General features: G+C 43.6%; 1 protein-coding gene across 1 annotated transcript in view; it reads right to left on the bottom strand.

The window, feature by feature from the left end:
• Positions 1-21,120, bottom strand: part of fstl5 (follistatin-like 5) — a 724,566-nt gene that overhangs the window by 167,188 nt on the left and 536,258 nt on the right. The window contains exon 7 of the mRNA XM_067992568.1: positions 5,758-5,924. Within this exon, the coding sequence (XP_067848669.1) occupies positions 5,758-5,924 (167 nt within the window). The remainder of the gene's footprint in view (positions 1-5,757; positions 5,925-21,120) is intronic.

The following is a 21,120-nucleotide window of genomic DNA, read 5'->3' as shown; positions in this document are numbered from 1 at the left end:
GTGTTTTGTCAGAAACTCAGCATTACTCCTTTAGATCCTCTAAATCTTAAAATTAACACGATCAATACACAATTATCTCTGAGACTGCAAAGTATGATTCTCCCACTGTAACACAGCTAATTATTCCTTGACATAATCAACAGACTGAGAGAACAAAATGCACTAGTCATTGGAGGTCAGGAACGCTCTTCCCTGCTGTAATGTCACGGCCCTGCGGTACTTGTAAAAACAATACGTTCACCAGCAAATACTTTTAGAAAGCCAGCAGCAGACTGCTCATGGGGGTAGATGTATCCTTTAATTTCAGAAATAGTGATTACCCCCAGGAAATTTTCTGAAGTGGCAGTCTGTGGAAATCCGCAAATCCTTTGTGGATAGCTTCACAGACTGTTTATATGTTAATACATGTACAGCCTGTGGTTTTTGCTGGATAAGAATGTTATTTCGATAACTAGTTGGAAAGGTGCCAACTGAAACATTTTTTTTCCATAAGTGCTAGTGTCAATAACTATCGCTATAAGAATACTGTTTATTCGCACATTTATCCTTATCACACCATTGGATTTGAATTATTATTACCCACCTTTCTTTTCTATTTTCCTCCAGAATGGTGGTAGCCTTGAGACTGGCTCAAAAATTCATCAAAATGATAAGATCACTATAAAATGTGGTCAAAACTCCTTCTGTCAGACACAGTCTGACTGAGTTTGAACCAGAGATCCCGTATATTGAGCGTTTGCATAGTTTATTACAAACATACCTGTGCCAATTAAACGTTCATCGTGTATGATTGGCAGTTGTGATTTGATCTCGTGATCGCAATAGCATTCCAATACACGACCTGAAATTTGCTACATTTGATATAGAGTACTAAATTAATGTAAACTGGAGCTACTCACTGGAGAGATTACATAAAGTAGACTTGCATTCCCTGGAATATAGACGGTTAAGGGTGATTTGATTGAAGTTTTTAGGATTTTGAAAGGAATTGATACAGTTCTGGTCTCCATGTTATAGAAAGGATATAGAGGAATGGGAGAGGGTGCAAAAAAGATTCACAAGGATAATACCAGAACTGAGAGGATATCCTGATCAGGAAAGGCTGAACAGGCTGGGGCTCTTTTCCCAAGAAAAGAGAAGGCCGAGGGGTGACCTGTTAGAGGTCTTTAAGACAATGATAGGGTTTGATAGGGTAGATGTAGAGAAAATGTTTCCACTTGTGGGGGAGTCCAAAATTAGAGGTCAGAAATATAAAAGTCACTAATAAATCCAATAGGGAATTCAGGAGAAACTTTTTTACCCAAAGAGTGGTAAGAATGTGGAACTCGCTACCATAAGGAGAAGTTGAGGCAAATAGCATAGATGCATTTAAGGGGAAGCTAGATAAGCACATGAGGGAGAAAGGAATAGAAGGATATCCTGATAGGATTAGATGAAATAGGGAGGAAGGAGGTTTGAGTGGAGCATAAACGTCGGCAATGAACAGTTCGGCCGAATGGCCTGTTTCTGAGCTGTACTTTCGATGTAACTCGATGATAGGGTAGATAGAGAGAAATCTTTTCAGCTGGTGGGGGTGTCTAGGACAAGGAGTCATAACCTTAAAATCAGAGCCAGGCCATTCAGGAGAGAAGTTAGGAAACACTTCTTCACACAAAGGTTGGTAGTATTGTGGAACTCTCTCCCACAAAAAGCAGTAGATGCTAGCTCAATTAATAATTTTAAATCGGAGATCAATAGATTTTTGCTAGTCAAGGGTATTAGGGATATGGAACCAAGTGCATGGAGTTAGGACCTAGATCAGCCATGATCTCGTTGAATGGTGGAACAGGCGCGAGGTGCTGAATGGCCTACTCTTGTTCCTATGTTCCTATTCTAAACTTCAGCATATTGCTACTCAGTCTCATCTAGTAGTTGTTTCTAATAAACTGGTATGCTCTCTACATTTTATAATTAAATGACAATCAAACATTTTTTTAACCATCGAAGAGCAATTCTTGTTTCACTATCAACAACAAAATAGAGGAGAAGAATTGCTGCGGTCATTCTTTATAGTGAAATCATAATGTATTAGTTTTGAATGCATTTAGGAAGTTGTCACACACAGCAAACAGAGCAATTCTTCCCCCAGGGTTTTCAACATTCAAATGGCCACAAGAGATTATTAGTGAAATGATTGAAACATTAAGAAGGTGAGATAGTGAGTTATCACAATCACAAGACAATTATTACAAATTTAAATGGTTAAATTACAATTTACAACCTAAATGTGTGAGTAGGTTTTTTTTTCTTTTTCCTTCCATAATACATTTTGTAGTCTTGATTGAACTGTGAGATCTAAAGGAAATCTTTCCTGTTAATCAAATGATCAAATACCTCGGGTGTATTTGGGAATGAAAGAGAATACAGATTTGCTTCTGAAAATACTTATCAGATGAACAATGTGTTGGAGGGAATGTAAGGTCGCAAAATCCATTATTATAATTTGCTGTCATTAATCTGGATTTAAGAATAAATTTGACATTCTTAAATGTAACAAAGCAGAATACAAATATAATCTAAATACAAAACTCAAAATTCTTAACTATGTAATAAAAACGTGTTTTACCTAAAATGAATTTTAAAACTGTTTCTGGACCGTCTATTAACAGGTGTAGTGAATGATTTTTCACTGCGGTTCTCAAACTGTAGTGCATGCCCCACAGCTGGGCCATGAGGCTTATCCAGATGGGGACTAGTAGGCTCACTCTAAATTTAATTTGAATAACTACATTGGGGCCACATTGTTGCTACAGTGGTTTCTTCCAATTGGCTGGAGTCCTTGTCAATCACACCAAAACTTCTCACTCACCAGACCATCATACAGATTTGGTTATCTTTGTCTTCTTTTTAAGAGCTCCACTGCAAAATTCTGTTTCTTGTGAAGTTCCAATGGCTGACCTGATCCCGGATGGGTTAGGTTAAAATAACCCACCACAAGTACACTTGTTAGTGACCCTAAAGTGCTCAGTTGGTAAAATCACTTGCGACGATCAAATGGTTTAATGAACTCTTTCTCCTATTTATTTAAAAATAGATGAAAAGGATTCTATGTAATGGGGAAGAAGGGGGTGATGGTTGCTATGGCACAAGCTACATCTCCAATAAGGGCCAATTTTCCTGGCCTCCTCTGCTCTGGCACTTTTACAGGCCCAGGAACGCCAGTATTTCCTGTCCGAGCATAACATGGCCTGATATATTCTGATATTTTAATACAAAATTTTTATCAATATTAAATTCCTTTTGACTTAAATTAACAGGGCTGATGTAGTGGTTCCACTATACCTGTTTATAGGTGATAGATGCATTGTCTAATCTACCCTAACCTGGTGAGATGACATCATGGCTTAGACTAATCCAGAAAAAGCATAAATTTTTAGCCCATCTCATTTCAGCCCATGTACTAACTGAGATAATTTTGTAGATTGAGAATTGAACTCAGTTTATTATCTGAAACCCTAGACTGAGTTAGAGCTTTTATTTCACATTGGTTACACCATTTAGAAATCTTAACCATGTCGACTTACAGGAATGACTAATGGCTGTATGGAATATGTGCGGCACCACTTTATTCCTTGAACTGTTATAAATTTAGGTCTGCTGCAGATACATTCTCGGATTCAGTGGCATCAGTCGCTCTTGTAAGCTAGGTACTCCTTGATCTGTCAAGGAATGCGAAATGCTGCTTCAAGATCCCAATGGTATGCTCTATGATGATCCTGATGGCTTGTTGTATTTGCACTCAGCTTATGGCCATTGCTGGAGTGGTGATTTTAATGAAGAGCAGGAAGGGTACAGTTGGGGGCCGTGGTGGGCGGAAAGCTGTCTGGCCCTGAGCAGAGTGAGGCCCAGGAGATTTTGATTCCCGGACCTCATGATTGGTGTTACTCTCCCACCTGAACCTGATAGGAAGCACTACCTGGCCAGCGGGCGGGAGTGGGATTTCGGGTGGCAGGTGGCCGCCATCGGCGACCCGAAAGAAAGGCCTCCAGCACCAAGATAAGTGGATGTGGGCCAGGCCCCACAAGGAAACAAAGGATAAATAAACTTACTTTCAGGGCCTCTTCTGCTAACTGCCTGCCTGCCTAGTTGCTACTGGGTGGGGGGGGAGGGGTTAAAATTTCCCACATTATGCTTGAAGAGAGTAGCCTTCAGTGGGAGGAGCTACCCTTTCCGTCCACCTATGCCTTCAAATAAGGGCAGCTCAGATGATTGCCTTAGAATGAAAGCATTGTGACTGCTGCCTAGAAAATATGCATTGACCTGCATGATCTGATGTTGATCGTCACTGACTAACTGTACACGATGTGGAGATGCCGGTGATGGACTGGACTATAACTTGGTGTTGTAAAATTGTTTATAACTGTACACTGATCAAGTGGAACCAGTTTCAGTTCATGTAAGCAAAGGAAAGATATCGAGGGCCACTGATGGCCATGTGGCTTTCATTAACAGCCTCTTGCACTTTGGAAAACCTAGCAATGAGATGAAATTGGGCAGCTCTATCATACTATACTTCCTGTTCAGCTAAACAATACATCAATGACCTGTTTGATATATTCATTTACAGCAATAGGCTAATATTGCAGATGTCCCCTGTAGTGCACTGGAAGTTGCCAGATGATAAATATTGAGGGCAGTACTGACTTGATTGACCAACGGCCAATGTAGGTCTGTTTGTAACAGCTCTGTAACTGCCTTCCTGCAAAGGCAGTTCTCCTCCGACACTGTCAGGTTACTATGTGTGGTCCTATAGAGATGAATACTCGGGTTATGGTGGTTGTGGGCAGTGTGACTGGGGTTCAATTTGATTTCCCTGGCATCCCCTCTTTGGACTGCTTCATTATTTTCTATGAAATCTAGTAATAGGGTAGCACTGAATAAAATTAAACCCCCATAACTTTCAATTTCAATTCAACAGTTTGGAGCAGTCCAACTTTAAGAAATATCTTGCATCCAGATAAGAACATAACTGGTTCTTAATTCAATAGGTATGCTCTGGGCATAACTGGTGTGTATCCTAAACTCTGGAATTTTGTACATTTGGTCATAATTTGCATAGTTTTTGAATATCTATTGAGGCTCTCACACATTTGAGCAAGGAACAACCAGGTCTATGATTTCAGATGGTGCTTTATTGGAAGGAACACCCAGCGACTCATTAGGACGCCAAATTTTGGCTGTCATTCACCCACTTCATACTAGCGGAACTATTTCTAAAAGCCAGAATTTTTATCCTTCATATTTTTTAGAGAAATCGTTTGTGACGTTATTTACAATCATAACCTTGTATATAACAAGAAGATGGAAAAGACATGCCAAATCCACATTGTATTTTTCATATTTGTAATGGTCATGGAAAAATGAGCAACTTATCTAAATTGAGGGGAAGATCTTCTCTGTAATTAAATTGCAGACCCATTTATAAAGAACAGATTTACAATTTTGTTTCACATAAATACCGATTTTACATAATTGTACTCCCAGCAGGGGGCCTCACTTGCTGGGAACCTACATTACCAAATCATCCATTAATGGGTGTAAAATTGTGGGGAATGTGCCAGGAACATGCATTTGTAAAATTGGCCCAATAGCGCACAGAGGAAATCTTTTCCTTGGTTAGACAATTGTGATTGAATGGGCAGTACAATTTGCAATGAAAATTCAAAGTTTGACAGACAAAGTACAGAAACATTTACCACAGAAGAAGTTATTACTTACACTGATATCTTCCAGATCCAAATTGTTGAGGATAATGTTGTTACGTTTCCAAATTATTGGGGGCCTCAGGATTCCCTGAATTGAACATGTTAGGACTGCACTCTGTCCCACTGTTGCCGTGGTGATACTCACTTTCTGATCTTCTGCCAGGCTCAGCTGAACCACCTCTGGAACAGTGATATTATTTATGAGATTAATTAACATTCTCTGTCCATACAATTAAAACGTTCCACTGCAATAACACATCAAAAAGACCTTTAAAAAGATTGCAGGAAACTTTTAAATACTTGAAGAAAAGGTCACTTTGGCATTTTCTTCATTTTGATAGACGAATACCATTTGTGAAAACATTTTACTTTTGATACAGATTTACTTTGAGCTGTGAAGGAGTGGTAAAATTACTTGTCACATGTATTTCCAGCACAGTTAAATATTTAGAATTGCAGCAAATTCCAGATATATCCCACTAGCAATGTAACTTAGTTATATTCCCACTCTCAACATAATATATTGCTAAAATAATTTAATTATGTAAAGTAATATATCATTTTGTAAAAAATGTAACTTTGTAATAGTAAAAAAGTATGAAATCAGCAGGTTAATTAATTTTGCTGGTGAGTTGATGCTGCTAATGTAAAAATTCATTTTAATAAGCACATTATATATTCAAATACACTAAGCAAAATATTTTGACATAAGTTACTGTGCATTCATTTGTCCCAAACAAACTTAATGTTTTCAAATTAACTTTTTCACATTCTTGCTTTTAGACAGTTGTAGTAGAAAATAGCATCAGATAATCAAAAATCCATTTATTCACACCTTAATTCTCTGCATTCATTCTTAAAACCAAAAGATCAACCTGTTCTTTTTTATACATTAAAGAAGAAAGAATTACATCTCATAAATATCATAAAGCACTTCACACTACCGATGCAATCCTATGGGTAGACATAGCAGCCATTTTGCATACAGTAAGGTCCCACAAACAGCAATGAGGTGAATATCCAGTTAATCTTTTTATGGCCATATTTGCAGACGGAGGAATGTTACCCAGGAGGAATCCGACTCTTCTTTGAATAGTGCCATAAAATCTTTAACATTCAGCTAAACCACCAGAACAAGGCTTCAGTTTAACATCTCATCCAAAGGGCAGATCTTCCAAAACAATAGCACTTCTTCATCAGCACACTGAAGTGCCAACCTAGATTATGTATTCAAGTTTTAGATTGACACTTGAACCCATAATCTTCTGTCTTAGAGACAAAAATGCGACCAACTGAGCCAAGTCTGAGGAGAGCAGACTGCAGAAGGTGAGTGACTCCTTCAAAGCCCTTATCGATTCAGTCCACTAATCTGTCCAAGGTGGACACCTGTCTCTCCAAGCTGGAGCCCAGAGCCTGAGCTTGGAGAGAGACTGAATCGGACGAAACATTTACTATGCTTAGTTCACCAAATCATTAATCAAAAATATTGAAAATATTAAACGTAAAAACAAAGATAAGGTTATCACAGATATGCTATGGGTACGGTAGCATAGTGGTTATGTTACTGGACTAGTAATCCAGAGGCCTGGACTAAAATGCAGAGTCATGAGTTCAAATCCCGCAACGGCAGCTGGCGAATTTAAATTCAATTAATTAATTAAATTCAATTAATTAAATAAAAATCTGGAATTAAAATACTAGTATCAGTAATGATGGCCATGAAACTACAGGATTGTCATAAAAACCCATCTGGTTCACCAATGTCCTTTAGGGAAGGAAACCTACTGTCCTTACCCAGTCTGGCCTACATGTGACTCCAGACCCACAGCAATGTGGTTGATTCTTAATTGCCCTCTGAAATGGCCCAGCAAGCCACTCAGTTGTAAAATCTCGCTACGAAAAGTCATAATAAGAATAAAGCCGGACGGACCACCTGGCATCGGATCACTAGGCACCGGACACGACAACGCCAAAACACCACGCCCAGTCGACCCTGCAAGGTCCTCCTTACTAACATCTGGGGACTTGTGCCAAAATTGGGAGAGCTGACCCACAGACTAGTCAAGCAACAGCCTGACATAGCCATACTCACAGAATCATACCTTTCAGCTAACGTCCCAGAGTCTTCCATCACCATCCCTGGGTATGTCCTGTCCCACCGGCAGGACAGGCCCACCAGAGGTGGCGGTACAGTGACACACAGTTAGGAGGGAGTGGCCCTGGGAGTCCTCAACATTGACTCTAGACCCCATGAAATCTCATGGCATCAGGTCAAACATGGGCAAGGAAACCTCCTGCTGATCACCACCTACCGCCCTCCCTCAGCTGATGAATCAGTCCTCCTCCATGTTGAGCACCACTTGGAGGAAGCACTGAGGGTAGCAAGGGCACAAAATGTACTCTGGGTGGGGGACTTCAATGTCCATCACCAAGAATAGCTCGGTAGCACCACCACTGACCGAGCTGTCCGAGTCCTGAAGGACATAGCTGCTAGACTGGGCCTGCGGCAGGTGGTGAGCGAACCAACACGAGGGAAAAACTTACTTGACCTCGTCCTCACCAATCTACCTGTCGCAAATGCATCTGTCCATGACAGTATTGGTAGGAGTGACCACCGCACAGTCCTCGTGGAGATGAAGTCCCGTCTTCACCCTGAGGATACCATCCAACGTGTTGTGTGGCACTACCACCGTGCTAAATGGGATAGATTCAGAACAGATCTAGCAGCTCAAAACTGGGCATCCATGAGGCGCTGTGGGCCATCAGCAGCAGCAGAATGGTATTCGAGCACAATCTGTAACCTCATGGCCCGGCATATTCCTCACTCTACCATTACCAACAAGCCAGGGGATCAACCCTGGTTCAATGAGGAGTGTAGAAGAGCATGCCAGGAGCAGCACCAGGCGTACCTAAAAATGAGGTGCCAACCTGGTGAAGCTACAACTCAGGACTACATGCATGCTAAACAGCGGAAGCAACATGCTATAGACAGAGCTAAGCGATTCCACAACCAACGGATCAGATCAAAGCTCTGCAGTCCTGCCACATCCAGTCGTGAATGGTGGTGGACAATTAAACAACTAACGGGAGGAGGAGGCTCTGCAAACATCCCCATTCTCAATGATGGCGGAGTCCAGCACGTGAGTGCAAAAGACAAGGCTGAAGCATTTGCAACCATCTTCAGCCAGAAGTGCCGAGTGGATGATCCATCTCAGCCTCCTCCCGATATCCCCACCATCACGGAAGCCAGTCTTCGGCCAATTCGATTCACTCCATGTGATATCAAGAAACGGCTGAGTGCACTGGATACAGCAAAGGCTATGGGCCCCGACAACATCCCAGCTGTAGTGCTGAAGACGTGTGCACCAGAACTAGCTGCGCCTCGAGCCAAGCTGTTCCAGTACAGCTACAACACTGGCATCTACCCGACAATGTGGAAAATTGCCCAGGTATGTCCTGTCCACAAAAAGCAGGACAAATCCAATCCGACCAATTACCGCCCCATCAGTCTGCTCTCAATCATCAGCAAAGTGATGGAAGGTGTCGTTGACAGTGCTATCAAGCGGCACTTACTCACCAATAACCTGCTCACCGATGCTCAGTTTGGGTTCCGCCAGGACCACTCGGCTCCAGACCTCATTACAGCCCTGGTCCAAACATGGACAAAAGAGCTGAATTCCAGAGGTGAGGTGAGAGTGACTGCCCTTGACATCAAGGCAGCATTTGACCGAGTGTGGCACCAAGGAGCCCTCGTAAAATTGAAGTCAATGGGAATCAGGGGGAAAACTCTCCAGTGGCTGGAGTCATACCTAGCACAAAGGAAGATGGTAGTGGTTGTTGGAGGCCAATCATCTCAGCCCCAGGACACTGCTGCAGGAGTTCCTCAGGGCAGTGTCCTAGGCCCAACCATCTTCAGCTGCTTCATCGATGACCTTCCCTCCATCATAAGGTCAGAAATGGGGATGTTCGCTGATGACTGCACAGTGTTCAGTTCCATTCGCAACCCCTCAAATAATGAAGCAGTCCGAGCCCGCATGCAGCAAGACCTGGACAACATCCAGGCTTGGGCTCATAAGTGGCAAGTAACTTTCGCGCCAGATAAGTGCCAGGCAATGACCATCTCCAACAAGAGAGTCTAACCACCTCCCCTTGACATTCAACGGCATTGCCATCGCCGAATCCCCCACCATCAACATCCTGGGGGTCACCATTGACCAGAAACTTAACTGGACCAGCCATATAAATACTGTCGCTACTAGAGCAGGTCAGAGGCTGGGTATTCTGTGGCGAGTGACTCACCTCCTGACTCCCCAAAGCCTTTCCACCATCTACAAGGCACAAGTCAGGAGTGTGATGGAATACTCTCCACTTGCCTGGATGAGTGCAGCTCCAACAACACTCAAGAAGCTCGACACCATCCAAGATAAAGCAGCCCGCTTGATTGGCACCCCATCCACCACCCTAAACATTCACTCCCTTCACCACCGGCGCACTGTGGCTGCAGTGTGCACCATCCACAGGATGCACTGCAGCAACTCGCCAAGGCTTCTTCGACAGCACCTCCCAAACCCGCGACCTCTACCACCTAGAAGGACTAGAGCAGCAGGTACATGGGAACAACACCACCTGCACGTTCCCCTCCAAGTCACACACCATCCCGACTTGGAAATATATCGTCGTTCCTTCATTGTCGCTGGGTCAAAATCCTGGAACTCCCTTCCTAACAGCACTGTGGGAGAACCGTCACCACACGGACTGCAGCGGTTCAAGAAGGCGGCTCACCACCACCTTCTCAAGGGCAATTAGGGATGGGCAATAAAAGCCGGCCTCGCCAGCGACGCCCACATCCCGTGAACGAATAAAAAAAAAATTGCCTGTTATTCATGGGACACAATGATTAATTTACTTATAAAGATAAGAATCTGGAATTTCTATGGAGGTTCATGACCCCCCAACCCAGGAATATGGATCAAGGTTGCGACTGTGTCGGAAGGGCAGGCGGAAGTCCCGCTCTCCCAGAACACTGCCACGGAGAGGAAAGTCCAGCCTAAGGCGTCATCTAAAATCACACTGCAACTTCCAAAGGCAAAGCAAGTTTAACGTCAACGTTAGACTTTGCAGCTTTGCTGGAAACTTAAGCGCTGTCATGAAGGATCTGGGCTCCAGCTTGGAGAGACAGGTGTCCACCTTGGACAGATTAGTGGACTGAATAGATAAGGGCTTTGAAGGAATCACTCACCTTCTGCAGTCTGCTCTCCTACAGATGTGTGGGAGTGTTGAACACTTGAGAATGACGTGGCCCACTTTGTCTGGGCCATATTGTAGGGAGGACCCAGAGCGATTAAGGCACCTGAACAGTTGCTTCAAAGTGCCAATGGTATGTTTCTGGTGGTCACATGGCTCTCATTATACCAGTGTTGTTCAGATTGCGGAAGGGTGTCATCAGCCATGTGTGCAGGGGGGATTCCTTGTCCCCTAGCAGCTATCCTCTGCCATTCCTCGATTGGTGGAAAAGTGGGGGGGATGGATGAGTGTTGCAGAATGAAGACGTCATGACAGCTGCCAGCAAAATTGGTGCAGACTTGCATTATCCACTGGCAGTGATCGCAAAGCAGTAGAACATTGATGGAGTGGAAGCCCTTCCTATTGACAAAATATGGTGGCTCGTCCTCTGGTGTCCTGATAGCTAAATGAGTGCAGTCTATTATGCCCTGGAGACAAGGGAAGCCAGCCACTGCTATAATCCCAGAGCTCTCTCATTCTGACTTACAGCATTTTCTGTTCATGGTTCAAATTGCCACCTGCAGTATTTTGCTTTTTACTTATAATGGAGATGTTGATTTTAAAATTGTGAAAACTTCCATCATAAATAGTAATATATTTAAGAAGGAGCTAGACAGATTTCTAGACACAAAAGGCATCAAGGGGTATGGGGAGAGAATGGGAATATGGTATTGAGATAAAGGATCAGCCATGATCATATTGAATGGCGGAGCAGACTCGAAGGGCTGAATGGCCTACTCCTGCTCCTATTTTCTATGTTTTCTATTCACTTTGGTAAAAGCTTTCTATCAGTAAATAGAAACCAAAATATGTTTGTATTTTGCTATTATATGAATGTAACAAAGTGGGTGTAGCAGATTAACCTTCAAACTGTTCCTCACTGGGAAGTAAGCAACTGCAAAGTCTGTGTTTTAAAAAGACTTAGGGTAAGTACATTTTCTACATTGCTATTAAATCGTTTAATTTAAAACATTATAGGGTTAATGCCTTTGTTAAAATAGTACACAAGGACTTTTATTATACTAATGCTCTACTAATCTCAATATTGCACAGCACAATTTCAACTTCATGATGATGAAATGGTTGCTGTAAAATTGTGCGAACCATATCACAAGATATGTTCACAACAGGGAAACAATTTGCAAAGCTACAATGTGATGACATGAGCAATAACTATACACCACATAAGCAGTGACTCTCCACAGAAACTTGGATGCAAAAATCCTGCCTCCAATGGAAGTTAATTTTCTTTAAAACATAGGGATGTATTTCCTTTTGGGCAAGCACAAGGCCTTACTCATAGTAGGAATCAGTCATGGTCTTTACCTGCAGTATTTCTCCCTGGCTGATGGGAACTATTTTTAAAATATTTATTTTAAGGGCAGATTTTTCTGGCCCCTGACCTGGGGAACGCTCAGTTTCCCAAGCGCAAGGGACAGGAAAAAAGGGCAGAAGCTCGGATCACCGAGTATTTGCCCCTTTGACGCTGCCCCCAGGATTTACGGGGTTTCCTGGAGTGTGGCACTTGAGGTAGGTGCAATTGTAATGAGGTGGAGGGACGTTCCTGACCTTCCGCCTCATTTTCTGTCCTTTTATATTTGCTGGGTGCCACAACCCACAAAGGATGACGCTGTGGCCTGCCCCTGAACCCCTGTTGATGGGAAGATTCATAGGCTCCCGGGGACATTTTTAGGTCCCTTCCTCAAAACTTTAAACTTCAATTGGGATCTCCATTTGGCAGGGGTGTGAAGAGTGTGCAAGAGGAAACTCTGTGACTAAAAGCTTGGAAGTAACTAAAGATCAGGTTCTAGTATTCTATCCTTCACCACATGGTTATCCAATTTTAACATTGGACATGGAGCACAGGCTTGGGGGGGGATGGGATTGGGGGGGAGGGGGAGCAGGAGAATTGGCTCTTTAAATTCACTGCCTCCAAAAATCAGAGAGCATACCTCCCACCAGCAGGTAAGGTGGGTGCTATCACATGGCCAAGGCAGTAGGTTCGAGCTGGATATATTATTTTTTTAAAAAAGAGAAGTCCGGATTTCAAAAAAAACATGTCGCTAGAGTCCTGCTGTTTACAGGACTAGACTCCAACTGTTTATTTCTGCTTATTTATTATAAATTGCAAAATTAAATGCTGAGAGTACTGTTATGGGCTGCTCACAGTTGGCCATATTCCTACAACAAGAAATTAAGAGCAGGTGGTAAATAATGCCAACTTACCCTGATTTACAAAACATGCCCTTTGGCCTCTGTGTAATAACTGCTATGTTTACCATATACCATTGTTGAGGCAGGAAGCTCACCACCCATACAAGATTTAACATCCCTCCCACCACCCTTCCCCCCTTCCAGAATAAACAAAGGAAGACTCATTGCTGATTACCAGTTGCATTTTTGCAGCCAAAGGAAGGAATGCTCACTTCAGCTTGTCCCAATGTCAAATCAGCTTTGCTGAGCTGATTGAAGTAGGCCAGAGCAGCTAACCTTCCTGGGCTATCCAACCTCATTGACCAAATTCACCAAAGAACTTGGAACTGACCCAGCATTATGGCTCAGCCTTCACAAGCAGAATTTTAGCTTTCATCAATGGAAACTGCTCGGTTGGCAAAAAAGCTATTCAGTGAATTACCATCATGGTTTGGACTGGAGAAAAAAGAAAGTTGCAGGTGTTTGGGGATTCCAATAAAAACCCAATCATTTCATCAAGATGTTACAGGAATAATGAAAAGTATGAATGACTGGAGGACTGGCTGTGCCACCTTGACCAAAGCATGGCACTGCAAGACAGAAAAGTAGGACAACGATGGTTGCGTTATAGAATCATAGAAGTTTACAACATGGAAACAGGCCCTTCGGCCCAACATGTCCATGTCGCCCAGTTTATACCACTAACCTAGTCCCAATTGCCTGCACTTATAGAATCATAGAAGTAGGTCAGTTTGGTACTCAAGGGTCATCGAGGTAAAACAGTAAATGAGCAATGGGAGGCCTTTAAAGTGGCGACAGTTCAGGTACAGACTAGACACATTCCCATGAGGGGGATAGGAAGGGAATCCAAAGCTAAAGCTCCCTGGATGATTAAAGGGAAGAGATTAAACTGAAACAGAAAAAAGAGGCTTATGATAAATGTCAGGTTCATAATACAGAAGAGAACCAAGTTGAATACAGAAAGTACAGAGGAGATCTGAAAAAGGAAATAAAAAGGGCAAAGAGAGTTTATGAGAATTGACTAAAGAAGAGGATGCTGCAAATATCACAGTAAAGGAGGTAGTAGAGAAATTGGATAGGATAAAAATAGATAAAGAGGAGGTACTTCAAAGGTTGGGAGTTCTCAAAGTATAAAAGTCGCCTGATCCGGATGGGATGCATCCTAGGTTGCTAAGAGCAGGAGTAGGCCATTGGACCCCTTGAGCCTGCTCTGCCATTTGATAAGATCATGGCTGATCTGATTGTGACCTCAACCCTACTTTCCCATCTACCTACTATAACCTTTGACTCCCTTGTTAATCAGGAATCTATCTAACTCAGCCTTAAAAATATTCAATGTCTCTGCCTCCACCGTTCACGACCCTCAGAGAGAAAAAAGTTCTCCTCGTCTCCGTCTTAAATGGGAGACCCCTTATTTTTAAATTGTGGCCCCAAGTTCTAGTCTCTCCCGCAAGGGAAAACATCCTCTCAGCATCTACCCCTTCTAGTCCCCTCAGGATCTTATATGTTTTAATAAGATCCCCTCTCAGTCTTCTAAACTCCAATGTATACAGGCACAACTTGTCCAACCTTTCCTCATAAGATAACCCCCTCATCCCAGGAATCAGTCGAGTGAACCTTCTCTGAACCACCTCTAAAATAATTATGTCCTTTCTTAAATAAAACCAAAACTGCACACAGTATTCCAGATGTGGTCTCACCAATGCCCTATAGCAAAACATTTCTACTTTTATATTCCATTCGCCTTGCAATAAATGACAACATTCCACTTGCCTTCCTAATCACTTGCTGTAACTGCATAATAACCTTTTGTGATTCATGTACTAGGACACCCAAATCCCTCTGTACCTCAGAGTTCTGCAATCTCTCTCCATTCCTCTGTATTCCTCCTGCCAGTGAACAAGTTCACATTTTCCCACATTATACCCCATATGACAAATTTTTGCCCACTCACTTAACCTATCTATATCCCTTTGCAGACTCCCTGGGCTCAGTCTTGCAATGGTGGCGGGTTGGCAGCACGGGGTGAATATGCGCATGGCAAACCCGCAAAAATAAGACTTACCGTTTCCGACGTGATCGCATCGTAATTGATGGTGATTAACGTGCTCTCTGGGTTTTGCGCCCGGCTGCCAGCCTGATTAAAAGGCTGGCTGCTGTCAGGAGCTGCAACACGAGGGGGCGGGGGTGGGGGGAGAAAGAGAGAGCGCGAGACGTCATCCGGTGCTGGAATGGAAGATCGGGGGTGGGGGGGGGGGGCGGGGGAGAGTGGAAGATCGGGACGGGTGAAGAGGAGGAGATCGGGGGGGACATCGAGGGGATGAAGAGGGGGAGATTGGGGGATCATTGGGGGGGCGGTGAAGAGGGGGAGATCGGAGAAGAAGACATCGGAGCAGGGCGGAAAGGTAGGTTGATTTTGTGTTTTAACTTTGTGCAATGATTTTTTATTTAATTCATTTTGTTTCTTTTTGCCTGATCCGGCCCTTCATACCTGGTGAATCAGAAGCCATGGGAAAGCCATCCAGGTAAGTTCAAAATCGTTCCAACTACCTAATCTGTCACAAGGAAAGTGCCTTTAGTACCTCAATGAGGTACATTTGACTCTTTAACTATCATCCCGCTGGCTTTAATTGCCGGCGGGACTCCGGATTCGGGACGCCCGCGCGCACACAGGTGCGTCCGTGGGGAACTCGGAAGTCGGCGGGTTGGAGCCGGCTTCCGAACCTGAACGGGATTTCCCCGATTTTCGGAGCCCCCCCCCCCCCCCCGCCCCCATCACACCCGCAATTTCGCGGGAAAATCGAGCCCCTTATGTTCTCTCCACAACTTACTTTCCTACCTACCTTTGCATCATCAGCAAATTTAGCAACCATACATTCGGTCCCTTCATCCAAGTCATTGATATAGATTGTAAATAGTTGAGGCTCAAGCACTAATCCCTGCGGCACTCCACTCATTACATCTTGACAACCTGAAAATGACCCATTTATGCCTACTATATTTTTCCTGTCAGCTAACCAATTCTTTAACCGTGCTATTATGTTTCACCCGACACCATGAGCTCTTATTTTGTGTAGTAGCCTTTGATGTGGCACCTTGTCAAATGCCTTACGTAAATCCAAATACATCACATTCAGAGGATCCCCTTTATTCACGTTGCTTGTTACTTCCTCAAAGAACTCGAATAAATTAGTCAATTTATTAATCACTGGATAGGCCATAGCTGGATTATTGTGTCCATATCTGGGCACCACACTTTAGGAAGGATGTCAAGGCCTTAGAGAGGGTGCAGAAGAAGTTTACGAGAGTGGTACCAGGGACGAGGGACTTCAGTTATGTGGAGAGACTGGAGAAGCTTGAGCTGTTCTCTTTACAGCAGAGGAGGTTAAGAAGAGATTTGATAGAAGTTTTCAAAATCATGAAGGATTTTGATATGGTAAATAAGGAGAAACTGTTTCCAGTGGCAGAAGGATCGGTAACCGGAAGACACAGATTTAAGGTAATTGGCAAAAGAACCAAAGGCGAGATGAGGAGAAAGTTTTTTACGTAGCAAGTCGTTACGATTTGGATTGCACTGCCTGAAATGTGGTGGAAACAAATTCAGTAATAACTTTCAAAATGGAATTGGATAAATACTTAAAGAGGAAAAATTTGCAGGGCTATGGGGAAAGGGCAGGGGAATGGGACTAATCGGATAGCTCTTTCAAAGACCTAGCTCAGGCACGATGGGTTTGTGCTGTATCATTCTATGAGGTGTGAACCATAGCTCAAAAGCTGGGTGAACAGCCAGAGGAATCATGGCCGGTGACCTATAACCTAGACATGCGAATGGCACCCTTAATGAAGGATCCAGTTTTAAGTAGGCCAGTAGTTATGGACTGTAGTTAAGTTAGTACTTGAGGGCCACTCAGGTGCTAACTATAGCTCGAAAGGTGAGCCAACAGTTGGAGCAAACTTGACGGTTTCTAAATTGTGAGGAAAGAATTATGAAACTGAATTTGTTTTTGTTGAAGAAAAAAAGATTTGGATATGACATGATCCACGTTTCTAAGACATCAAGAGATGTCTTAAAAGGATTACACAAGGATTACTCCCGGTGCCACGCGTTAGTGAGTATAGAAATGGGAGGATAGAGCAGATGAATGCGTGGGTGGAGAGATGGTGCAGGAGGGAGGGCTTTAGATACCTGGGGCATTGGAACCGGTTCTAGGGGAGGTGGAACCTGTACAAGCCGGATGGGTTGCACCTCAACAGGGCCGGGACCAATATCCTTGTGGGAAGGTTTGCTAGTGCCGCTGGGGAGGGTTAAACTAGCTTGGCAGGGGGATGGGAACCTGTGTAGATTCAGATGGGACAGAATCAGAACTGGAGATAGAAGGCAGAAAATTAGTAAGTGACTTAGGAAGCAGAGAAAACAAAGGTTAGAAAATAAACAGCAAGGGAGTTTGGCAGTGCTTAAAGGTATATACCTCAATGCAAGGAGTATAGTGAATAAGGCAGATGAACTGAGGGCACAGATAGACATGTGGCAGTACGATATCTTAGCTATTACAGAAACATGGCTTAAAAAGGGGCAGGAACGGCAATTTAATGTTCCTGGTTACAGGGATTTCAGACGAGATAGAAAACGGGATAAAAAAGGAGGGAGGGTGGCAATTTTGGTTAAAGAAACAATTACAGTTGTGAGGAGGGATGATATGTTAGAAGGATCATCAAATAAGGCCATATGGGTTGAGCTAAGGAACAAAAAAAGGAGCAGTCACACTACTGGGAATGTACTATGGACCCCCAAACAGTCAGAGGGAGATAGAAGAGCAAATATGTAGGCACATTTCTGAGAAGTGCAAAAACAGTAGGGCAGTAATAGAAGGGGATTTCAACTACCCTACTATTAACTGTTAGTTAATAATAAAAAAAGTGTGAAGGGTATAGAGGGCGCAAATTTCTTACACTGCATTCAGGATAACTTTTTTAGCCAGTACGTAAAAGAAAGGGAGCAGTTTTGGATTTAGTTTTCGGAAATGAGGCTGGGCAGGTGGAAGGAGTATCAGTGGGAGATCATTTTGGTGGTAGTGATCATAATTCAGTTAGTTTTAGCATAGTTATGGAAAAGGACAAAGACAGAACAAGAGTAAAAGTTCTAAACTGGGGAAAGGCCAGTTTTACTGAGCCAAGGAGTGATTTAGCAAAAGTGGACTGGAAACAGTGAGTTGAAGGCAAATCAATGTCAAAGCAGTGGGAGGCATTCAAGGGGAAGATTCAAGAGGTTCAGAGTAAACATGTTCCCACAAAGGAAAAGGGTGGGACTCTCAAATCTAGAGCCCCCTGGATGTCAAGGAGCATACAGGCTAAGATAAGGCAGAAAAAGGGAAGCTTATGTCAGACACCGAGAGCTCAATACTACAGAAAGCCTAGAGGAGTATAAAGTGCAGGGGTGAAATTAAAAAGGAAATTAGGAAAGCAAAGAGTGGGCATGAAAAATATTGGCAAGTAAAATCCGGAAAACCCAAAGATGTTTTATAAATACATTAAGAGCAAGAGGATAACTAAGGCAAGAGTAGGGCCTATTAGAGACCAAAAAGGTAACTGTGTGGAGGCGGAAGACGTGGGTATGGTTCTTAATGAATACTTTGAGCCTGTCTTCACAAAAGAGGGGGACGATGCAGACATTGTAGTTAAGGAGGAGAAGTATGAAATATTGGTTGGGATAAACTTAGTGACAGAGGAAGTATTAAGGGGATTAGCATCTTTGAAAGTAGATAAATCGCCAGGCCCGGATGAAATGTATCCTAGGCTGTTAAAAGAAGCAAGGGAGGAAATAGCGGAGGATCTGACCATCATTTTCCAATCCTCCCTGGCTACAGGCATGGTGCTGGAGGATCGGAGGATGCTAATGTTGTACCATTGCTTAAAAAGGGAGAAAGAGATAGACCGATTAATTACAGGCCAGTCAGCCTAACCTCGATGGTGGGCAAATTATTGGAATCAATTCTGAGGGACAGGTTAAACAATCATTTAGAAAGGCATGGATTAATCAAGTTCAGTCAGCATGGATTTGTTAAGGGAAGGTCGTATCTGACTAACTTCACTGAATTTTTTGAGGAGGTAACAAGGAGAGTCGATGAGGGTAGCGCATTTGATGTAGTCGACATGGATTTTAGCAAGCCTTTTGACAAGGTCCCACATGGGTCAAAAAAGTACAAGCCCATGGGATCCAAGGGAGAGTGACAAGTTGGATCCAAAATTGGCTCAGTGGCAGGAAGCAAAGGGAATGGTCGATGGGTGCTTTTGAGACTGGAAGGCTGTTTCCAGTGGGGTTCCGCAGGGCTCAGTACTTGATCCCTTGCTTTTTGTGAAATATAGTAATGATTTGGACTTAACTGTAGGGGGCATGATTAAGAAGTTTGCAGATGATACAAAAATTGGCCGAGTGGTTGATAGCGAGGAGGAAAGCTGTAGACTGCAGGAAGATATCAATGGACTGGTCAGGTGGGCAGAAAAGTGGCAAATGGAATTCAATCCAGGGAAGTGTGAGATAATGCATTTGGGGAGGGCAAACAAGGCAAGGGAGTACACAATAAATGAGAGGATACTGAAAAGTGTAGAGGAAGTGAGGAACCTTGGAGTGCATGTCCACAGATCCCTGAAGGTAGCAGGACAGGTAGGTAAGGCGGCTAAGAAGGCATATGGAATACTTTCCTTTATTAGACGAGGCATAGAATATAAGAGCAGGGAACAGTTCCATTCACAACCCCTCAGATAATGAAGCAGTCCGTGCCCGCATGCAGCAAGACCTGGACAACATCCAGGCTTGGGCTGACGAGTGGCAAGTAATATTCGCGCTAGACAAGTGTCAGGCAATGACCATCTCCAACACGAGAGAGTCTAACCACCTCCCCTTGACATTCAACGGCATTACCATCGCCGAATCCCCCACCATCAACATCCTGGGGGTCACCATTGACCAGAAACTTAACTGGACCAGCCATATAAATACTGTGGCTACGAGAGCAGGTCAGAGGCTGGGTATTCTGTGGCGAGTGACTCACCTCCTGACTCCCCAAAGCTTTTCCACCATCTACAATGCACAAGTCAAGAGTGTGATGGAATTCTCCACTTGCCTGGATGAGTGCAGCTCCAACAACACTCAAGAAGCTCGACACCATCCAGGACAAAGCAGCCCGCTTGATTGGCACCCCATTCACCACCGTAAACATTCACTCCCTTCACCACCGGCGCACTGTGTTGCAGTGTATACCATCCACAGGATGCACTGCAGTAACTCGCCAGGGCTTCTTCGACAGCACCTCCCGAACCCGCGACCTCTACCACCTAGAAGGACAAGGGCAGCAGGCACATGGGAACACCACCACCTGCAACTTCCCCTCCAAGTTACACACCATCCCAACTTGGAAATATATCGCCATTCCTTCATCGTCGCTGGGTCAAAATCCTGGAACTCCCTACCTGACAGCACTGTGGGAGAACCTTCACCACACGGACTGCAGCGGTTCAAAATGTGGCTCACCACCACTTTCTCAAGGGCAATTATTGATGGGCAATAAATGCTGGCCTTGCCAGCGACGCCCTCATCCCATGAACAAATAAAAAAAGGGAGGTTTTGCTGGAACTGTATAAAACACTGGTTAGGCCACAGCTTGAGTACTCTGTACAGTTCTGGTCACCACATTACAGAAAGGATGTAATTGCACTGGAGAGGGTACAAAGGAGATTTACGAGGATGTTGCCAGGACTGGAGAATTTTAGTTATGAGTAAAGATTTGATAGGCTGGGGTTGTTCTCTTTGGAACAGAGGAGGCTGAGGGGTGATTTGATTGAGGTGTACAAAATTATTAGGGGCCTAGATAGAGTGGATAGG

The sequence above is a fragment of the Heptranchias perlo genome, chromosome 1 (assembly GCF_035084215.1).
Source record: "Heptranchias perlo isolate sHepPer1 chromosome 1, sHepPer1.hap1, whole genome shotgun sequence".
NCBI classification, from domain to species: Eukaryota; Metazoa; Chordata; class Chondrichthyes; order Hexanchiformes; family Hexanchidae; genus Heptranchias; species Heptranchias perlo.
Note: the sequence above shows the minus strand (reverse complement) of the source record. Positions and strands in the feature narration are given on the sequence as shown.